This window comes from Dama dama, chromosome 32, assembly GCF_033118175.1.
Source record: "Dama dama isolate Ldn47 chromosome 32, ASM3311817v1, whole genome shotgun sequence".
In the NCBI taxonomy this organism is placed as follows: Eukaryota; Metazoa; Chordata; class Mammalia; order Artiodactyla; family Cervidae; genus Dama; species Dama dama.
The window spans coordinates 22,131,593-22,154,381 of record NC_083712.1 but is presented as its reverse complement, the minus strand read 5'-3'; the positions used below and the strand labels follow the sequence as shown (position 1 = coordinate 22,154,381).

General features: G+C 37.9%; 1 protein-coding gene across 12 annotated transcripts in view; it reads left to right on the top strand.

Annotated features, from left to right (window-relative positions):
• The window catches only part of SORBS2 (sorbin and SH3 domain containing 2), a 173,719-nt gene extending 153,353 nt beyond the window's left edge, over positions 1 to 20,366 (top strand). For all 12 annotated transcript variants that reach the window (XM_061134671.1, XM_061134669.1, XM_061134670.1 and 9 more), the window contains 3 exons: positions 11,943 to 11,992; positions 15,768 to 15,874; positions 18,221 to 20,366. In XM_061134671.1, the coding sequence (XP_060990654.1) occupies positions 11,943 to 11,992; positions 15,768 to 15,874; positions 18,221 to 18,282 (219 nt within the window). In that variant the 3' untranslated portion in view covers positions 18,283 to 20,366. The remainder of the gene's footprint in view (positions 1 to 11,942; positions 11,993 to 15,767; positions 15,875 to 18,220) is intronic.
• The last annotated feature ends 2,423 nt before the right edge of the window (positions 20,367 to 22,789 follow it).

The following is a 22,789-nucleotide window of genomic DNA, read 5'->3' as shown; positions in this document are numbered from 1 at the left end:
TTGTGACCAGCACACACCCTGGCATCGGTCCCTTGCCCCAAACCCTCCCTGTCATTGGAGAGGAAGATGAAGAAGTCTCTGAGGGGGTCAGGGCAGGCACCCGAAGAGGGCCAGAATCTCAAGATCCAGATGCCTTGTGCTGTGGCCGTGATGGCACAGAGGTGACGTCACACCTACACATTGAAGAGGAGGAAGAGGAAAGACAAGCTGACTGCCTAAGATATCCAATAGCCACTCTCACAGGCCCTAGGGCCCCTAAGGAAGACAGCAATGCAGCAAAAACCAGTGATGAGGTATTTTAATGTTGCCTAATTCCTGAAGAACTAACCAGCTTACTATAATTAGCTAGGACAGTTAATCATATTAATAAACATTAATTCTGACATTGTCTTAGAAGGTTTCCACGCAATAAACACAGCACCATGCAATATAAGGGCAAGGTGGAAGGATGGATGAAAAACATCAAATTTTACTAAGATGATGTACATATGTATTGTTATTCTGTTATTTATTACTGTAAATCCATGTTTAAACATGTTTATAGTCTTTCTAATTTTAATATTAATAATAACAGTTAATATTTGAGGTCTTACTGAGTTTCAAATAGTTTTCTAAGAACAATACGTCTTTACTTTGCAAAACTCAATAGGGTGGGTAATATTATTATCATCCCCACTATACAGATGAGGAAATTGATATACACAGAGAGAGATTAATTCACCTCCAGAGTGCAAAAACTAAATACCATTTCTTTGATATAACAGCAGTCTGGAAAAGAAGGAAGGAAAAAAAGAGAAAGAAAGAAAAGAAAAATATATATATACATGCCAGTTCCCTTTCAATTCTCTCTGAAGACATAATTTTTTAAGTTGGTAACTACTTAAGAACTGGGTCCTGCATATTCACCTTACCAACAAAGAGCCTTGGGCAATGATTTTAATCAATAAAGAGAGAAATGCTCTAAATCTTTAAGCTTCTTGTAAGCTTCTCTCTTCTAAAAAAGACAAAAACAAAACTTGATATCCCAAATATTTAATCTGTGAATTAGAAAAGCAAATGTGACTACTGGCAAATTTTAAAATTATGAAACCAAATCAATGAATCATATTCTGCTACTAAGCAAGTCACTTTCTCCCATGGCTCCTCTATTTAGAAATCTTTTTAAATGACAATCTTTTTTTTTTCCTGTGCATTTCATTTATTTGAAACATTTTTCCATCATGAAATTCATTTTTAAAATCTCATTTTAAGGAAAACCTTAATTTCCTATTAAGACCTTACCAATAACAAATGTAGAGGTATTTGGTCTATATGGGGTATTCTTGGGATTAAACGATGGTAAGTGTCCATTAGGTCACTGGACAGCCACAAAACCCGTGAGTCTTGGCAGTTTCCCAACCAGATGAGAAAATGTCATCTGGACAAAGAACCCAGCCATGCCTGCATTTGTATAAAATAAACAAACTTTTAGTAATAGAGATCATTCATTAATTGCAGTAAATCAAAAATATTTCTAAGTCACTTACTTAAGTAACTTATTTTCCCTTCAATTTAATCAGTTTTAAGATGTGATTAGATATGTGGCTTGGTTCCCAAGGACTGCTGCTGCAGGCTGGTATTCAGCAGGTATTCAGGAAGGGGGTGCTGAGTTTACAGCCAGTTCCCAACAAGCACACACAGGCACAGACAGAGGTCCTATTTGCCTAGCTTTGTAACAAACCTACTCTTCATAAATTGCGATCTACTTCACAAGCAAGTTACAGACAGTCATTGCAGGGTTTTACATTTTTTCCCTTCATGGTCAGAAGGCCCCACCTCACAAATACCTTATAAAATTGTAGACTATGGGAATTCTGATCTCCAGCCCCTTGTGTCAGAAAAATGAAACTGATCAAACCCACTGGGAATTTTGAATCAAATTCAGAAGTTAGTGCTTTCAAAGCAAGAAGTTGTCATAAATGTCACACACCCAGGGTATGTAGTAACTTTAAAAATATCTAGGTATGGGGGGGTTGGGTATTCTCTAAAAGGCATGTAACCGCATTCTGGACACAAGCATAATTTCATCTTGTCTTTCCTCAATATTTAAGCCATCTTCATTCTCTTCGGGACATCGAACGTCTACATCTTTCCCCAGCTGTCTGCTTTCCTCCCTTCCCTTTCATGCCTCCTCGGCCACTGTCTCTGACCTGGTCCCCACACTCTCTCAGCCTACCCAGCCCTACTCACCTCTGCTCCTCCCTAAATACTCTTACCAACAGGAGATAAGTTCACCACAATTAAAGGTAACTGCATCTTGAGTGTGGTTTATTGCATGTCTTTCAATGAACTTCATTAATTAAATGTATGTCTTTAGATTCATGTCATCTGACAAGATCTAAAAAGTCATTCAATGTTGGTTGCTAACTTTTAACATCATTAGCATGGCCTCTGTCTGAAAATTTGAAAAGATATATTTGCACAGCAGCTATACATAAGAGTGAGGAGAAAAACAGGCTAAACTTTGTATAGTAATAAAATGTGATTATTAGACTTTTTTTTTAGGTTGAGGATCAGCAGGAGCTGATCAGGTGTCAGCTATGCGCCTGTATCTTCTGTCACTTCTTAGTGGGCTCGTTGCCTCCCAAGTTTCCCAACTAATCAGCAGGTTCAGCAGAGCCTGAGGGTTGGATGATCTTCGACACTGACTGTCTTGAGCCTTGCTCTTCCACAAAATTGCAGGAAACTAATGAGGACGTGGGAAGGAGGCTTCTTTTGTAGCAGTTAACAAAGCATCCATCTCTGAGACTTGCAGGCTGGCGGGCGGCTCTGCCGGTGTTTAACTCCCTCTTAGGATACCATGATAAAAGATTTTTAACACAATTAATGACCGACCTCGGAAAGACATTTAATGAGAACCACAGCATGAAATCAACCCATCACAGAAAAGTTTTACTTCTGTGTTCAGAACCATCCTCAAAACCTTTTCCCTTACACAAAAGGACTTCAGATAATGACTCATCATCCCACGTAATCTTCTCCACTTGGAATGAGAGCCTCTTCAGATAAGTAAAAAATTAAACAAAATGAAGGCTCTGGTAGGGTCATGTTTTTGAACTGTTAATAGAAAGTACCAACACCTGAGAAATGCTGTTTATGCAATCTTCCAAACCCCAGTCACCAAATCAATCCACCAAAATCGTCCATCTATGTGAATTTTATCTTACTTAGAAAAGGAATCTTTGGAGGGGAAATATAATATGTTTTAAAGACTAATTGCTCTTTGCCCTTCGAGCTTTTATCTTAGCAGGAAATAATTAGGAAATTTTTAAAATAATAATAATTCTTTAGATAAGGTCTAAGACTAAGAATTTGCCTTCTCTGTGTGTGTGTGTGGTTTTCTTTTAGAGCCAAAATATTTATTCCTTGCCTTTCCCTACCTGTTCTTCAGCCTTTATGATTAGCGAATAAGTGGGCAAGTTAACTTGAGAATTGGAGTTCTCTAATTTAAAGAGATGGAACACTCACCATTGTAGCGTCAAGGACAAAACCAGAATTTAAACAGGTTTATTCTCCTGCAAGAACCAAGTTCATCTCATACATTCTTTATGTCTCAGTTCATAGAATGATATGAGACCATGGAGATATTCATAGTAACTATGTTTTCAAAGAATACTTAAATAATTAATTCCAGAAAAATCAAGTTATTTTTCTTTTATCTCATATTTGAGAGCATATGTTAATTTTAATCCCCTATTGAGTTTTTTGAGGCTCTTATAAGTCAATTTTTTTATTCATAGAAAGAATACAAATCAACTGAATTTATGCTTGTAAGTGTAGATACAAATTGAACCAATTACAAATTTTAGGCCACTATTACGGTTTAATCCACATCTGACAAAGTAAAAATTGATGTGAATCCTTTAAGAAGGCTTCCTAGTTCTCTTGTTTCAAGAATGTTGAGAATTATGCTCGTTACAAAGAAAAGTAACCTAGCACTAAAAGCAAAGAGAAAATAAAATTGCAATAATGTTTTAGTAGGCATAGTGTAGTATGCATGAAATCATTATTACATTTTTATTAACATTCATCAACCACTATTTTGCCTAACCCATATTAATTTAATGCAGTTTTATTCTTCTAAAGTATTTTCTGAGATAATATAAGTCTGTCACATGCAATGCAAAATCATTTGTAAAAGTTGCCACCACTTTATAGATGACAGAAGACTGAAATGTAATATAAGTTATGATTTTGATATATAAATCAGAATCCAACATTTTCTCTAGTCTTTGAGCATCTTTTTGAAAATAATGTTTTTTCTCAAAAAAGAATTATTATAATCCTCAGCTTTGATGTAAGTTGAACTTCCAATTCTATGTAAAACTCTTTTGTAAAAATCCATGTAGCCCATGGATTCAAACTGCAGTGGAAGTGCTTTGTAAAGAGATAGAAAGACTCTTCATTTTTTTTTTCCAAGAAACTCAGTTATTGCGGTACCATAAGGAAGTCTCCTCACCCTAAAGCCATCCCAGCAGAAGGTGATCCCCTTGAACACAGTTTCCAACAAGAAATTAAGCCCTGATTCCTCCTAATATGTTCAGATGATCTTTCCAGCTGTTTATCCACATCATTCCAGTGCTACTTTTTTTCTATGACTCTTGATGTTTATAGAAACCTCGTATTAGTCAAGATTAGAGCAGCTACAGTGCCAGAAAACTCAAAATAATTAGGTAGAAGTATATATGTCTTATGCATAAATGGAGGGCATCCAGGATTGGAATGTTGCTCCACATTGATCAGGAGATTCCATTTTATTTCGGCAAATCACCATGCTCAGAGAAAAGCTTCCAGTTGTTGGTCCAAAGTGGCTGCAGCAGCTCCAACAGTCCCTTCCTCAAACCAGCTAGCAGGAAGGAGAAAAGAGGAGGGGAGCTTATACCTTCTTTCTTGAAGGACATTTGCTAGTAATTGCACAGATCCCATCTGTCAGAACTTGTCACATGAGCACATCTAGACACAAGGAAGGCTGGAAAATAGACTTTATTCTGAATGGCCATGTGCCTACCTGACATTCAGGATTCCATTACTGGGATGACAAAGAAGAGAATGGATGCTGGATAATGTGAAGCATTCTCTGCCCCAAGACTTAAAGAAAAGTACCTGATGCATTTCATCCCCAGAGACTGAAGATAGGGGGCCAATTATTACTAATTATTATGAAATTTGAGAAAACCACATGCTTTTATTTAAAAGTCCTTTAGTCCTGCTAAAATTCCCATAGTATAGTATGTGTTAATCACTCAGTCATATCCAACTCTTGTGATCCCATGGGCTGCAGCCCTCCAGGCTCTTCTGTCTATGAATTCTCCAGGAAAGAATCCTGGAGTGTGTTGCCATTCTCTTCTCCAGGGAAGCTCTCCAAGGCATCTTTCCAACTCAGGGATCAAACCCTGGTCTCTTGCATTGTGGGCAGTTCTTTACCATCTGAGCCAACAGGGAAGCCCAAAGTTCCCATAAGCCAAATCAAATACTAGACAACACACTGCTAGGTTCAGTCCATGAATGGACAGAAAATCAGACAGGCTCACAAGCAAGGTTAGCTTTTTCACTGTTGTATTAAAAAAATGTTACTTTGAAGGAACATCAAAACAGTCACAAGGTGTTTGGCAATAGAAGAGTATTCTGAATTTAATTATATTTCACCATTTCCTCCAGAAAAGCCATATTTTCTTTGTATGTGTCTTACTAGAAAATTTGCCTTTGACAAATGATTGACACCATCTATGAAATCTGATGGATATTAAGTGAAATGTCCCTGGATCTTACCTTGGATCTATTCAAACAAACACAAAGAAAACAGGTCAGATCTGAGAGTCTCTTGAAACCAATTGTTAAGCATTTCAATAGACATAAACTTCTTGCAGGTGCTCTTAGCCATGCACATGGCATTCAGACATCTTCCCTACACCCATTTCCTTCCATAAATGTCACTCTGCTCTGCCCATGAGTTCCTTGTTAAGGCAGCTTGTGCAGTGAAAACTCTGGGCCGCCAGGTGAGCTGTCTGCAGACTGTTAACCTTCTGGCTCTGTTATCTGGGAGTTTGGCATGCTGTGTGTGCATGGGGGGAACAAAAAAGAAACCAGAAAGCTCCTCTGAAGGCTGGATAATGAAGACAAGAACTAATCAACTTCTTATGGCTTTTCCAGGCTGATTTTAAAAGCGAGCTATTTGTCCTGGGTAAGCCTCCGCGTAGCCCAGTGATGTCCAGGAGGACCTCCGGCTCCCCTGTCAGAGGGCTCGGCGGTCCCCACAGGGTAGGGTCAGAACGCCCCGTCTTGAGCCAGGCTCCCAGCCACCCCTCTGCACTCGGTGGGCTGGCTCTTCCTTAGTTGTCATTGCTGTCTTTGCCAGGGAAGTAGGACTGGACGTACCCTTGAAAGGAGATGGTCTATTGATGATGAACAGCTACGGAGTCAGATCAACACGGAAATCCTACCCTGCGCCTGTGGGCGATGTGCTTCTCTTTTATGTGTGTGCGCAAGCCTTCCAAAAGCCAAGAAGACATGTCCCAATTCTCTGTACACAAAAGGGCGTGGTACATGCCTCCAGTGTAAATCACTGCTCTTCCATCACTACTTTTAGCGCAAAGAATAAAGCTGCTGCCAATCACATACTGAACTTACACCCTTCCAGGCATGTTTGCTTCTGGGTTGTTCAGTTTATTGGGATTTCCTTTAATCCGTGATCCTTGTTGTAAAGTATCTTCTTGCTCTGCTGGCATGTGCTGAATTCACTTCACGACCCTTTCAAGCCAACGCTGCTTCTCTGGGCTCCAGGGTCTCCCAGGCTCTTGAGAGCTTTGAATGAATTTAAAGGGCAGATTACGTTCCCTTTGACTACTTAGTTCTGTAGCATCAACAGCCCTTGAAAATAAATTGATTCTAACTGGTGCCTTCAGTTCTGAGAATGTCAGAGGAGGAGTTTGAGAATTTTCATCTCTGCATAAGTCAGTCCTTTCCCATTTCTCTTTTGATGGATGCTGGTTCAATCTCACATGTTTCATCACATGATGAAGTTGTGGTTCTGCAGGCTTTTAAGGGCTTGATGGCAAAGATTTCCTTTTCTGTTTTTTAGAAATATAGATACTTCTCTGTGTTTAGGCCATTTTTGTGCTTTTTTGCTTTGCATAATAAGTCCTGATTTTGCTTCTGAGGCAGAGATTTGTTGTTGCCATAGAGAATGAGGAATGTTGACTAGGAAAAAAGTCTCATGGAAGGGCTTTCCAGAGCCAAAACAAAAAGAAAGCATTTTCCAAAATTAATACGGCCCATCCATAAACGTCCTTGGGTCAGTGAGATGGTATGCTTTGGGTCACCTTAAGTTTTTTCTTTGCCAGATTTTTACATTATGTGCTTATATGTTCTACATGTTTGTATGAAACACAAATATTCTTTAGATTTATGAAAAATTGTGTTTTTGCAATTTAAAAATAATTTAAATATTAAAATAATTGTATAATGTAAGAAAGAAAAATACATCTATAAACATAAACATGGTACTGTTATTAAGAGAATTTCATCTAATTCTGCTTGGAAAGTACCACACCTAACATTTTCTGGGGGGAAAAAAAAAGAACTCTAGAACAGCTTTTAGCTCTTTCCAAGATTTTTCCACATTAGTATTTAAAGTAATGGTCAATATTTATGTAAGAATTATCTAATTTTAGGACAAACTTATTATCTGAACTAAAAAAGTATGTATTTTACTGATACCAGAGATTCTAGGATATTTCAAACCAGCTTTCTTATGAGCAGTGGTTTGTAGTTGGTTCTGGCTTTGAAATTAGCTTGTGTTTAAAACCTGTCTCTCTTGTATCTGCTTTTGACATCCCTAAAAAAATAGCTACACTAGGAGAGAAAAAAAAGATTGCTACATTGTCAAGGAAAAAGTTAATATTTAGGATTCTACAAAAATATCATGTTTCATTGAATTTTCTAATTTTTATTGTGCTCTTAAGACTCATTAAGGAAATATGAATATGACATAATTCTCACTTAAAATTTCCAGCACACTGACTGTCATCTGTTAACTTCCTTTAACAAAACTATCCTTTAAAACTCGCAGCTCATATGAGCTTCTTGAATGTCACTAATGTATCTGGTTCTATATTTATCACAAAACCGCTAAGAAGTTATGAGTAATAGAAATGCCTGAGCAGATAGTGAAAATGCAAATGAACACAGGCCAAAAATACTGGTGGCTAAAGGCTGATCCTTTCTCAGAATTTAAAATCTGAGACAGGTCAGAAACACAGATGAATATCTATTCCACATCGCTCTGTGGTCTTTAAAATAGCCTTTCAAGATGACTCCAGGCTGAAGGAACTTGGTGAGAGCTGTCCAAAGGCATTAACACTTTTAACATGTTGCTGCCATTATTCACCATCAGGCGGCAATAGAGTGCAGACACAGGTCTTTGCCTCAAGCTTTGCGCCCAGTTACAACATCAGGAGGGGAAAAGCAAAAGACAGCCTCCACAGCAGTTCAGTTGTGTATCCACACAGAACATAAACACTTGTTTTATGAGAGAGAGGAAGAAATTAAGATGTGACTTTAATAAGCCCACACTATCTATTCCATCATAGTCATCTTTAATCCAATATAGAGAGTCAAAATTATAATTCAGATCCTTCTTCTTACCTGTTTGTGGTATTAAGAAGTTTTCTTTGGGCTTTGGTTTACTGATCTGAAAAATGAAGTTTCATTATTGTTTTAAAAGTAATTGCTTTTATGTGACGGAGACACTTGGAAATTAACCAACGTCAGTTGTCACAGCTCTCTGACAACTGAATGGGTAACAAGGGAAAGACATCTGTGGAAATGTGGATTCCTTTATGGATTCCCTAAGGGGGACATGACCTAAACCATCATCGTGTCTGACTCCTTGATTTAAGCAATAAGGAAACTGAGGTGCATATCAAAGGTCATACAGTTAGTCACTGCCAACGCCAGAAAGACACAAGCGTGCCCTCACAAGTATCTATACTGCTCACTCCTCTGTTGACCAAATACTTTTAAAATAAATTATTTCAGTTGGTGTAACTGGTCATCTTTCCTCCCAACTGGTTCCCAGGTATCCATATTCACATGGAGACGAGTCCTATCAAAGGTAACCTCAGAAAAGTTCTAAAACTCTCTGTTATAATAGATACACAACTTCTCTGCTAATAAAAGCCATGATAAATCCTGTCCTGAGTATGTGAACAGTATAGAAAACCAGTGGTTCAGGAAAAAAAAAAGGGGGGGGGGGTTGGGTCCTTTCAAGGATATGAAGGAAGTATTGGGAAAGATTGGTTAAAAAACAAGGATGTTACTGGCTGACACACCCAGGAACACGAATTATTAAGACATAGAGGCCTCTGGAATTAAGGTAGCCGCTTGGTTCTTACAAAAGCCTGACTTTCGTAATTAGCAAAGAGATGGTTCATTTAAATGATTTAGGAGATGAGTTGAATTAAAGAAATTAAACTAGTAGAACTATAATGACAATAATGGAAAAGTGCTATATGGGTTTTAATAAGTAAATTTTTTTATATTAACAATCTGATTTTAAAGTTGTATTCACATTTTTACATAGGGAGCAATGAAATTAGACCAACCAGTTTTACCAAGCACTGATGCCATGATGTAGAAGTGAAACTTTTACTCAACTCAAAACTATTAGAATGGTTTAAAAGTGTGAAAATAGGCATGACATTTTTAGAGCACAATGAAATATATTTTACAAAACATTTTCTCTTAAAGCAAGAACATATACTATTTTCTTAATTATAACTTTGTTATGCACTGCAAATGGCTCTATGATTTTGTGTGTGTGTGTGCAAATTAGTAGCTATCTTGGTATGAAATTTGAAATATGGCATTTTAGATGTTTTTAAGTTACATTTTTAAATGTAGTATTTTTGAGTAACTAATACAAGCATTTTCAATATCATGTGACTTGAATGCATAATCTTTGGCCTGAAATCTTACTCCTGGAAATGTGTTCTAAGGAATAGCTCAAAAGAAGAAAATATCTCTTTGTATAAAAATGTTTATAGCTTTGAAATATATGATAGTGAAAAAGGCAAGATCAATCTTAATTTCAAAAGCAAAAAAGAGAGAGAGATGACTAAGACAATCAAAAAGGATATATATACATATGTGAGGGAACATTATTCTGCAGTGATTTAAAATGAAAAAGAAGACTGAGAAAAGGAGACTGGAAATTATTACAAAATATAAATAGCAATTGATAAATACAAATATTATTTCTGCAGAAAAGTATATATATATATGATATATATGTAATATATCATATATATATGACTGAACGAAAACTTGAAGAAATGTAGGCTTAAGAATGACTTAACTTTACCTCTTCGTTTAATTAAATTGATTTAGTCTTAATCAATCTTAAAATAGTATATTTATAATTTTAATAATAAATACATTGTTAGTTATTTTATATTTATGTACAGGCTAAGTATTATACTCTTCAGCCATACATGTGTCCAACAATTTTTATCCACTCTTTAATCTTACACTTATATATTCCATGCATAGACTGTTGAGTGAAATTTCTAAGAATACAGCTGGTAAATAGTAGTTTCCAATTACTATTAATTGAAAGCTTGAAGTTTTAGTAGTCTAGTAACAAGCACCTAGTCTTCTATGCTAGACAGACAGCTTGGATGGGAAGGAAGTGGATAAAGAATGCAGGAAGGGAGCAGCTTATAGACTCTTAGACTGAAAGAAACCCAAAGTCACCCTCCATTCTTGAACCAGTGGGGTTTGATGGACAGTTTGCAGGGGGGAATTCCCAGTCTCTCAGTTATCCATTTATAACTCCAGGATCCAGGTACTGATCCTGAAGTCTAATGTCAGGGATCTAAACTCTAGTCATCAATAAGGAATCACTTTTATAATTGCCATGCAATTTGTCATTCAGATTCTGATTTATCTCATTTTTACCATGTAGCCATCATTTATAAGAGAATGGTTTTGAAGTGTGTTATGAATGAACTGTGATGCATTCCCCCCCCCAAAAGGTAACATTTAGACAGTTGGCATAAATGACATTGCGTTTACATATTCAAGAAACGTGTTAACTTTCATTCATTGAAGTATTTATGTGGATATATGGGATTCAAAGGCTTGTCATTTCCAATATTATAAGTATCTATTACAGATACTGGTCTTGATGCTTAGTTTAAAAAGAAAGGAAACTCTTTTGAGAGTTCAGTGCACTGGGAATTTCTACCAGTATTTCTCTTCTCAGGTAAAATGTTATGTGTTACCTGGATATTGTTTGTTACATGCAATTTAAAACTCTCTGTTTTCTGTTTTTAAAAATGCATGTGTTTCCTCCACATTGAGAACAGAGAGTGTTAATTCAAATGTAGCATGGCATGTCTGCCTCTTGACATGTTCCTCTGTACCGTATGTGAAAATGTTGTCTGTGAAGGAAAAGTATATTAGAATGAATGTGGATACTTTGCTGTTAAGACTACATGTGGTTTATTTTTTGCTTGTTTGAGAAAACGCTGAAGAATAAGGTTGAATGAAGATGTCCAAACTCCCCAGTCTAGTTATTTGGTGTCTATGTTCTTGCCATGTTCCTGGCCTTTGAAAAATCAATGGGACTGAGCCCTGAGTCTTCCTTAAAGCTTGAGCAGACAAGATTGCAGATATGTTCAAACATTTGAACTTTGGTTATTTCTACTTAATTTAAAGCACCCTTCAAAATATTTTAATTATGAATCCTATAGAAACCCTTTATTTGGTTTTTCTTTTCTTCCTCTTGGTTTTTTACAACAGGAAATATTAAATGTCAAGAAAAGTGCCATGCCATTATCCAAATTATCTTTTAATTAGTACCAGTTTAAGCATTGATTACATTGAAAATCATTTCATTTCAGCCACAGCGTCCTGTGTTTACTCATGAAAACATTCAAGGTGGGGGGGAACCGTAAGTATTCTTCTTATCTTCTAAATTTGAGACTAACCTTGACCCGCATAATGGACCATTGATGTACCATAAGCGAGGATGGTACAACTTTGCACATGAAAGAGACCAGAGTAACTAACATGAGATAAGACCTCCCAGATTAAGAGTAATTGGAATAACTTCCATCTTTCACAACAGAGAACATAAGCTACTTTTGAAAAAAATCCATGATTTTGCAAAGATTGATTTATGCATTAGAAAAACCTTCCAATGCTGCAGTGATTCCTAAGATTTATGAATCTGTCTCTCTCCTTGTGCTACTCAGCATGTAGATTCTAGTAACTGCAGCCTTAAGACACTGAAAATGTTCTAACATTGTTTTTACACACACATATTTGAAAAGCAAGAGAATGTCAAAGTAGACCTACAGTGATAAGTTAGTGACATAATTACAAAGTTCCAGAACGTTGGAAATGTCATGCATTGTCAGTTACGTGATGTTTACTACCCAGAGGGCCAGGAAAATGCCCGTTAACACTTTCTTTCAAATCCCCACCTCCTTTCTGATACTAAGTCAAATCAAACCTGAAGGTGTCACATGCTGTCTTTAAGGTTGCCTTTCTGCTCCATTTTGCCCAAGAGAGACATTCAGAGGTTATCCACTTCCTGTTGGCTCTTGCCTCTGAGTCAGGAGTGAGCCGGCTGGGAAGGAGCGTTTACAGGACTAAACCTTGTCGGGCTGACCTGAGTCAGCACACACAGTGCGCCCCCTGCCGGCTGGCCAAGCTCCATTCCCCTCAATTCAGTTCAGGCGCTCAGTCCGACTCTGACCCCATGGACTTCACGCCAGGCTGGTGCACAGCAAACCAGCAGAGCCTCGTGACCTCCCAGCCATCAGTCCCTCCTCACTGCTCACATATCTGGTGCTTAGCGAAAAGCTCAGGCCTCAGAAACCATCTCTAACCCATCACTGGGTACAGCTAGAAAGAAATTTTTGTTAATGAAGAGGTTTGGAGGAACAGATCATTTAAAATTTCATTTAGTTTGGAAAAAAAAGTTTATAACTCATAATTCTAAAGGTTGACTTTGTGTTCTTTTTTACACAGTTGACTATGAGATGAATCACAGAGAATAAATCCAAGACTGATTAGGTTTACTGCACTGCATCATCAATGCATTGTATTAGCAGCTTTTAATAACTTAGGAAATAGGATATAGGTGATGTTACATTTTCATGTCATATGGAGTTAATACTCACACGTGTTTATGAGCTCACAGGTGGGAGGCACATTTTCGGTGCCCTGCTTTGAACATTATAAAAGTTCTTTTTTAAGTTTCTATTTGATTACAATGCCAAGGATAGGTTGTTGTTCAGTCGCTCAGTGGCGTCCGACTGTTTGCAACCCCATGGACTGCAGGGTGTCACTTAATCTCTCTCATTTAAGAAATAGGTTTTGATTGAAAATAGGAACAAAATGTTATCATGTCACTCCAATTCAGAAGTATGGTAAAATATGTTACAGAAAGAGCTGCAAGTTATAGACAGAGTTTCATGATTGGCTGACCATTTCCAGTTTTAAACACAAATTTCTTTTTGAGGCATCCTGACCCCACCACCATCATTCATCTCACCAACACATCCTTCAAAATAGCATTTTTGTTTTTTTTATTGTAATTCGACTGCATTTCCTGTCGTGCAACACTGATTTTGAAGCCAACAGAGGCAGGAGGATTTCTGAAAGGTTTGTTTATGTTTCCATGAAACTTCCAATTTTCTTTTCTTTTTTTTTGGTGGTCTAATTAAACCAGAATGGTAAGTAAACTTTGACAAGCGCACACTGGTTTTCATCATGTTAAAGTGGAGTAGGAGTTCATGCCAGTTCTTTTTTTTTTTTTTTTTCGCTCTTGGGACCTTGAGATTCTTCAAGCAGCTGGGATTTATGGCCTTAAATAGGCCTATTTCTGAGAGTGGTTGGAGATGGGCCTGGGTGAAGGCTGAAGGCTGAAGAGCTTAGAGATCTAGCATTTCCCAAAGTGAGAGATGCAATGTATATCCATAGATTTAGCAGCCCAGGAATGCCTCTCTCTCTCAAATGTGAGACCGGAAAAGGAACGGCAGTGAAACTAACTTCCCCCAGGGATGGACAAAAAGATACCATTCCTTCACCTGAGCATCTTCAAATCGAACAACAAAATAATCTGACTCCTCCAATCAGGGCTCACCCCATGCAAACATCCAAATTAAGGAATGTTGGTACCCAAGACCTCCCTGTCTATTTTGCCATTGCTCTAGGATTTAGGCTATCTTTCTTAGCCCTTCCCCACAACCAGAATCCTTTCTCCATAGAAGACCTCAAAACCCCAAGTGGCTAATAAGGTTTACCTGGAGAAAAAAATGTTAACAGGGGAAGAAATCTCTAACAGTGGAATTTCAGGCTTTGCTCTCAGGCTAGAGAAGATAATGTTTTCTAGGTGAGGCTGTTAGACACCACATCTTATCAGGTCTTTCCCCAGTACACCCTCCCCCAGTCCAGCTTTATCCAGACTCACTCCTTCCCCAATCGGAAAACGTTCAGGGAAGCCAATACAGCCTGTCTCTGATTTGTCACATGACATTTGAGTTCAGGTGAGAGAATAGTTTTGTTCTACCAAATGATGATTCTCTTGACTAAAGTAATCAAGATAAATCATTCTTGTTCCTGAGCAATATCCAATATTATCAACCTTTTAAAGTTAGCTTGAAAAAACCCAAAGTGCCATGAAATGTGGTTTTTATTTCCCACTTTGGCAAAATTACATTAACTGTTAAGAAGAACAGCAGAAACAAATTCATTAAAAAAAAAAATCCCCCTCACAATACTGGTATTATTTTAGTAGTAATATGACATTTTCATGTTAACTGCATATCAAATGCGTCCTGACCCTCTAAACTGCTAGAATTGGTATCCTTCCAAAATGCCAGTCCATATTAGTATGCACGCTATTTTATTACCCAAAATTCTCTGAGTTTATTACTGATTGATGCCACCAAAATATATGCTCTCAAAGAATTCAAAGAAAGAAAGAAAAGTGGCAGCATTCTATCAGTAATACTTTTACATACAGTTATTTCAAGAGAGAGTTTTTACATTAAGAACAACTTTTCTAGGACCCATTTTAAAAAAGAACTTATGTCTCTAAATCTACTGCCTGAGACAACCACTTACACTGATGCAAACTATGAAATTAAACTATTTTAAAGACTTCCTCCCAGTAAAAAAAAAAAAAAAAAAACTTCTCTTTTATAGTAATTTCCACATAGCAATATAAAAGCTTTACCTGAGACATTTTGTACATCTTGATTTAGAATCATTTGAAAATCCACTTGCAAGTTGCAGTTCCTTGCTTTTGAATATGACTAGTTAAAACTATAATTCCTTCTTGTTTTATATAGCTGAAAAGTACACATACCACTTCTCTTACATTCTGTATTATTATTTAATGTCCAAATGATCGCTATCTATGAATGTACAAGTGAAGTGCAGGTCAAATTTATAAATGTTAAAATGTTTTAATACAACTCATGGATAGAATCTTCCATAAATTTTCCTCATTGTGAGTTCTGAGATGCTGTTAGAGTAGTCTAATTCTTATGAAAGCTTAACTACCTCTACTTACTTTACAATCTTACCAAAGACTTATACTACCTAATTAATATGTCAAGGATAGGTTCAAAGTAAAATAAATATTATATTCTTTCGGTAGTTTCATAGAGGTGCAAAAAAAATTTTTAACATATGCATTTGTTTTGTTTAAGGTTTCAGGCTCTGTATAACTATACTCCTAGGAATGAAGATGAGCTGGAGCTCAGAGAAAGTGATGTCATTGATGTGATGGAAAAATGTGATGATGGATGGTTTGTGGGTATGTGTACATTTCCTTTCAGGCATTTGGCCATCTTATAATTTGCTTATGTTTGCTCCTGTGCATGGTTGGAGGTGATAGTCAAGCTTTCTTGGATTTCCTAATGCCTTTGATCTTTCATACATCCATATGCATTAATGTAATCATAGGGCAACTGCATTTTGAATACAGTTTAGTATTACTGCTTTAGGTATATGTAGTTTCCTGCTGGTTTTATTTCCAAGTCAACTGAAAGAAGAAAATTTCTCTAAATAGCACCAACCAGTAAACGCTGAGATCTGAGAACAATAATGAGCTGTCCCTTAGACGAGAAACATGAATGTTCTATTCAGCAGAGAATGCTGGTCATCAGCAGTGAGGGTCTACTCTGAGAAAACAGATGAAATGAACAACTCATGCATGACTAGGTCTGCTGGAGGTGCCCTTGGTTGTCGTTCAGTCATTCAGTCATGTCCGACTCTTTGCGACCCCATGGACTACAGCACGCCAGGCTTCCCTGTCCTTCCCTATCTCCCAGAGCTCGCTCAAACTCATGTCACTGAGTCGATGATGCCATCCAAGCATCTCATCCTCTGTCGTCCCCTTCTCCTCCTGTTCTCAATCTTTCCCCGCATCAGGGTCTTTTCCAATAAGTTGGCTCTTCACATCAGGTGGCCAAAGTATTGGAGCTTCAGCTTCAGCATAAGTCCTTCTGATGAAGACTTGGGGTTGATTTCCTTTAGGATTGACTGGTTTGATCTCCTTGTTGTCCAAGGGATTCTCAGGAAACTTCTCTAGCATCACAGTTCAAAAGCCATCGATTCTTAGGCACTCAGCCTTCTTTATCGCCCAACTCTCGCAGCTACTGGAAAGACCTTAACTTTGAATAGAGGAACCTTTGTTGGCAAAGTGAGGTCTCTCCTTTTTAATACACTGTCTAGGTTTGTCATAGCTTTTCTTAAGAGTCCACTGATCCACCTTAGCTTCAATATGTGATCCAAGTAGAGAGAAGTTCCATTCTTACCACATACAAAACAGCCCCATTCTTACCATCTTGAAAGAAAACTAGAGGTTTTCTGAGAAAATTTTTGTAGATAAGAGTATCATATACTAAGTCACAGAGGAAAGAGATGAAAAGGAAACAGATGTAGGAAGATGAAGGATACAACTGCTGGAGGTATGAAGGCTTTCTGTAGACAGGCCAGTTGTCGGGAAATAAAGGAACAAAGGCCACATTAGCAGCCACAAGCCTCTGCCTCTGTTTATATTAATTCCTCACTGAGAAGAAGAGTAAAATGGCTTACCTGCACAGGGATAAAGAAGATCAGTCATCAAACCAGAACAGTAAGCTCTAGAGGGTAAATGAGAAAGGGAAGTACAGAGACTGTGTTCACTCTGTGAGCTGGAAAACCTAAGGAAGAATTTGATACACTTGCTCTTCCCAAAAGCTTCAAAAGAATTACAATATTTGAATCCAAAAGCTATCATCATGATGGTCCTTTACGCATTTGGTTTTACTCCTTATATTAGAAACATCCCCAGTGTTTGCCTGTGGTCTGCCTTTTTTTCTTTAGTGACTTAGTAAGTTGTTCAAATTTTCTACATTTTATGAAGGACCCTAGCAGGGCTATTTGTAAATGAATGCTGTGGTATTTAGCATGATCTATGAAATAACAAAACAGGGTGGTGATGGCATCCCTGATAAAGCCTTCATGTTACACTGTGCTAAGGAGCCGTGACAGACCTCCTGCTCACAGAACCAAGCCTTGCTGTGGGCCTTTTCCAGTCCATCCTATCCCACGGCCAGCCCCATCTTTATTGAGAAGATTGTACCCACATGCATTTCCTCTTCCGCTCCTCACTCCTGTCTAGCAGCCTCAGTGATGGAGCCCCATCATACTCAAGTGTCCTTGTTCTTAAAAACCCACCTCCTCAGCAAGATTGTCTCTCCCCTCAGACCAAGAGGCTGAGCTTTTCTCTTTAGCCTGGTGTGATGGGAGCAGTTGGATGGCATCACTGACTCGATGGACATGAGTTTGAGCAAGCTCCGGGAGTTGGTGATGGACAGGGAAGCCTGGTGTCCTGTAGTCCATGGGATCGCAGAGAGTCTGACATGACTGAGCAACTGAACTGAACTCAATTGAACTGATGGGAGTGCAGCCTTTAAGCTTAAGAAGTGATGAAGACATCGGGCAGTAGAGATTAGACTGCTGACTTTGTTGTCCCATCCCTTCAATGAGTCGCTCTTCTTTTCTAAACTCTGAGGGCTTGCTCTTTTAGTGAGTTTTCAAGCCCACTTGAACTGATGAACTGATATCTCATGGTTGTTACCCCCCGCCCCATTTCATTTATCATTTCTGTTTTCAGGAACCTCTAGAAGAACCAAATTCTTTGGTACTTTTCCCGGAAACTATGTCAAGAGGCTGTGAATCACTCTCCTGGTTATTTATGCCGCATTTCAGCAGCACATCTGCATAACCTTGCCTGAGAGATCCCGCAGGCCTCCTGCTGTAATGCCTTCCAGCTTCCAACAGAAGTCACCCACTATCACCATCTCCACCTGCCACCAAACCACCAGCAACTGAACTGCCACGCCCTGGGGAAGATGGGCGGATTAGCCTCCATGTGAAAGTGCATATTCCTGCTTTCTGCTCTAAACTTGGAAAAGTGGATGTGTGGCATCAGAAAGAAAACCCTATGCTTAATAAGGATTGAGCAGTTGAGGCAAAAAAATAAGTGTCTTGGAGGCTCCCTGGTCCACTTTGGAAGCTGTTCTCCCTTCAGGCAACCAGAAGATTGTCTCTTACTACTTGCTGTGGTTCGCATTTTCACCTTCTTAGCTTGGCAGTATATTTTCCTTTCACGAGTTTGCCTAGTGTCCTGGTTTACACGATATGACAACTGTACTTCAACTATTGTTTGCCTGCACTTATTTGTTGTGAAATGCACAGTGATTACAAAATCTAAAGCAAGAGTAGGAAAGTTAATTCGAATGAGTGTGATTTTGTTGAATTGAATGTGAGTTTCCAATAGGAGTCTTTTCCTGCAGGTTTTCTTTTTGTACTTTTTAGAAGTGCAAACAGTAAGTGAATAAGAGCCTTTGGTAATAATCATGAGAATATAAGAGGTTTAGCTAGACTACAAAAAAAAAAAAATAACTATTGTGTTGTAAAGTTGCATTGCTATTTTATATTAAAATGTAATAATCAGCATCATGAACAATGAGCTCTTAGTGTTTTATTTATCTGATAAAAGTTAAATAAAAGCAGTGTTAGTGACAGGGGCAACGAATTATTCTAACATAGACACTTGAAAATATGTGTAAGCAATATTCATAGGTAAGATTTCACTGTGTGTACACATACACATCTGAGATTGTATGAGAACAGACAATCCATATGCTATGTTGTACGTTTTATGGAAATGTAGAAGAATCTCACATATTATTTTATAGAAATAGAGTACTTTGGAAGCATCACAAGTATTAAGGTTGGTTTTAGTAAGGATTATGATCAATACAATTATTTTTACTATGATAATTATTTTTCTTCTCTGGAACTCAGAATCCTGGCTACATTTGAGGACAGGAATATGTTGAGCCTGATTTTCCTGGTGTGTGTAAACTATTTCCTCGGAATACATTAGGCACTTTTTAGAGACAATGTTAAATCATTCAGGTTATATTTTCTGCCCTGAAATAGAAACCTACGAGATGATATTGGGACCTGAAAGATTTAATGTGGTTAACAGTGCCTGAATTACGCATACCCCGAGAACTAGCTTTGTATTTCTTATGACTTTGCATAAGAACTATTCATATTTGGATCTTCAGCACCTTATAGATAAAACTTTTTACAGCATTTCTTCTGTGGACAGTGATTGATCTTTTCACAATGTACGCAGACTCTAGAATTTTGTACATACATTTGCTCTTTTTTTTGTACAGACTATTTAGTTGTTGAGAAGACAGGGGAATTTCCTAATTTGGTCTTTATCCTTCATTTAAACGAAGCTAAAACACCTTCAACAGATCATCCTTTACATCTCCCAGAAATCATTATTATGACTCGACAGTGCGATTCTGTAAGATAGCACTTAGCAAAAGTTTATGAATATAAGATTTTAGCAGCCAAACTAAAATGTATATAAACACTGATTATAGAGGAATTTCACTAGGAAGAAGGTAAAGAAACATCTTTGAGTAGCCTACCTAGATTATTGTCAAGTTCACAGCCAGCTTTATATTTTAAAGGCTTTGGGTTTGAAATTAGGTCAACTGCATGCAGCTTTGCTGATAAGTGAATAATTACCTTTGATGCCATTTATGAGAGAAGACTTCAATATCTGTTGCCTGTCATACTTAAGAAAAATTAATGTTTCTACTCTCTGTATCTGATTTTAAAAGGAAAAATATTCATACCAAGCTTTTAGGTAATTGACTTCAAATTCTTACAAGCAAAGGTCATTGTGTTTTTCTTGAATAGACATCTAATAAATTTTGCTTGGACATATACTTCAGCTTTTCTTCTTGACATTTATCCTTACATGAATTGTGTACTTTATTCCAACCTGTTAGATAAACTCGGATAAAATGCATTTGCTCTGTGCTCTATTGATACACAAATGGAGAAAAGATGCATTTGGATCAGCTCAGAGAAGAAATATTTTTTAAAACCATCACCAAAGCTCCTTTGGCTAAAGACTGTCCTTCAGCTAAAACAACACATTTTAAAATATTTCTGCCTCAAAAATAGCTATTTTTCTAAGGAGAAGTTAATTACAAGAAGTTGTAAGCACTTTACAAATTCAACTATCTTCAGTTCAACATCCTTGCCCCCAAAAAAGCTTTATCACCATTGGCATGGCAAACTGTTAATACTCACAAGCGCTCAATGAATCTCAAACTAGGTGTTGCCATGGGGTGTCATTCCTTTACCTCAACAGATAGTAAGCAGCTAGCTCTCCCACTTGGATACTTTCTAATAAACTGGAGTCCTTTCAGGCTCTATGTGCTTCAGCCCTCTTCTAGATCTATCACTCACATACTCAGAAACACAGACATTCCTCTGTTGGCAATTTAGTTATCAATGTTGTCTTATCACGTAGCTTCACCTCAACACCCACCCTGATCCCCTCTATTCCACTGGGCAGTTTCCCCCATGTATTAGCTTTCCACAAAGGTATGTTCCCATTGTAGGACGAATTATTATTATTATTCTTTTAGTCCCTGGTTTTGTGAGGACATTTATGGGTAATTTAACCAGGTGAATCTGATCAAACACAGGATGCTGTTGGTGAACTTTCTGCAAGAGAATCTGCCAAATGATCAGCATGCTAAATATATAAATCTGGGATTATAAAACCACGTGCATCAAAATCCGGACTTCCTTGTCCCACTGGAGAATTTTATCATCTGTGATTCTCTGCAGAATCTGATGAGATGCAGCAGCAATTCTGTCAAAGCCCAAGCTCAAGAATGCCTAAACAGGGACTTCCCTGGGGGTCCTGTGGTTCTTAACCAGTGATAGACATCTGCGCTTTCAGTGCAGGAGGCATGGGTTTGATCCCTGGTCGGGGATGCTATACGCCACATGGGACAGGCGAAAAAAAAAAAAAAAGAATGAAAATAGTACAAAGAATCCCTAAACAGCTTTACATTTTGCCCAGACGTCTGACACAGCCATGCCAACACTGCTGTCAGATCCAGACTGGCCGTAACCAGCGTTCAGCCCTCCTGCTGTGCGTCCTCACTGTGGATGCCAGAACTCTGGGTCAAATGCTGAATTATTTTTTTGCTCCAAAACTGATGCTTAGTGACCTATTTTACTTAATTTTATGTCAATGCATGATCATCAACGAAATTCCTCATTTATGCCATTAATGGTTGCCTTGGTAGGTAGAATAGGATCCATTTTGTTGTGAAACCAACACAACAAGCCCCGTAGAGCACTGTCTCTACTCGTCAGCCTCAGTGGGCTGTGGACTCACACCCGTGTACCAACTGGCCAGCCGGGTCAGGGGAAGGAAAGCAGAAAGGGGCCCTCTGATATTTTATCTGCCAAATTTTAATCCCTCCTTTGCACAAAGGGGGTGGGGATGAATACAAATAGGCATGTCCACTTCTTATTTGATAAGAAGCAGAAAGAACCTGATAGAGGGTCTGTTTCCATGATGATCCACACTTGATCTCTGTGTGTAGGTGGTCAATTTGTGTGGCCTGATCATTTCTTCCTACTGTTTTCCTGATTTCAGCCACAAATGGATCAGATAAAATAAGCACTTTGTCAGCTTCCAAAAGCCTATTTACAGATTGAATTATTTCATCTTCCTTTCCAGATTGTAGCCCTCCAATTATTGTTTATTAATTAGCAATAATGATTTCAAATTATTTACTCATCATGGATGATTGGGTTAGAGCACAAGTAGAGACCGGCATTAGTTGTAGAGAGTCTACAACAAGAAACTGTAAACTATGGCCTGTGGACCAAATTCAGCCTGCTGCCTGTGTCTATTTGGTCTGCAAGTTAAGCATGGTTTGTACAGATGAACATGGGCAATCGATCTGATGATAAGGAGCATTGACTTTGAGCCCCAATTAAGTCAAATGTCTCCCCAGAGAAAGAATCCCTTTCTTTTCACTGGTAGGTCTATATTGGAGAACCTCTATCCTGTTATTATATTTGGATTTCATCAATTCAAAATTGGTAGAAATTAGTTTTCTCTCTGAAATGTAAATATGTACATAATATCCTCAATCTTGCCTCCTGACCCACAAAACCTGAAATACTTGCTCTCTGTCCCTTTATAGAAAAGAAAAAAAAACCTGTGAACCCCTGATCTATTTGAATTGTCAGTCACAAACCTGGAAACCAACTAGAGAGAAAGGAATGCTGAATGTCTGCTATATACCAGACTGTCATTTACAAGCATTCTGTG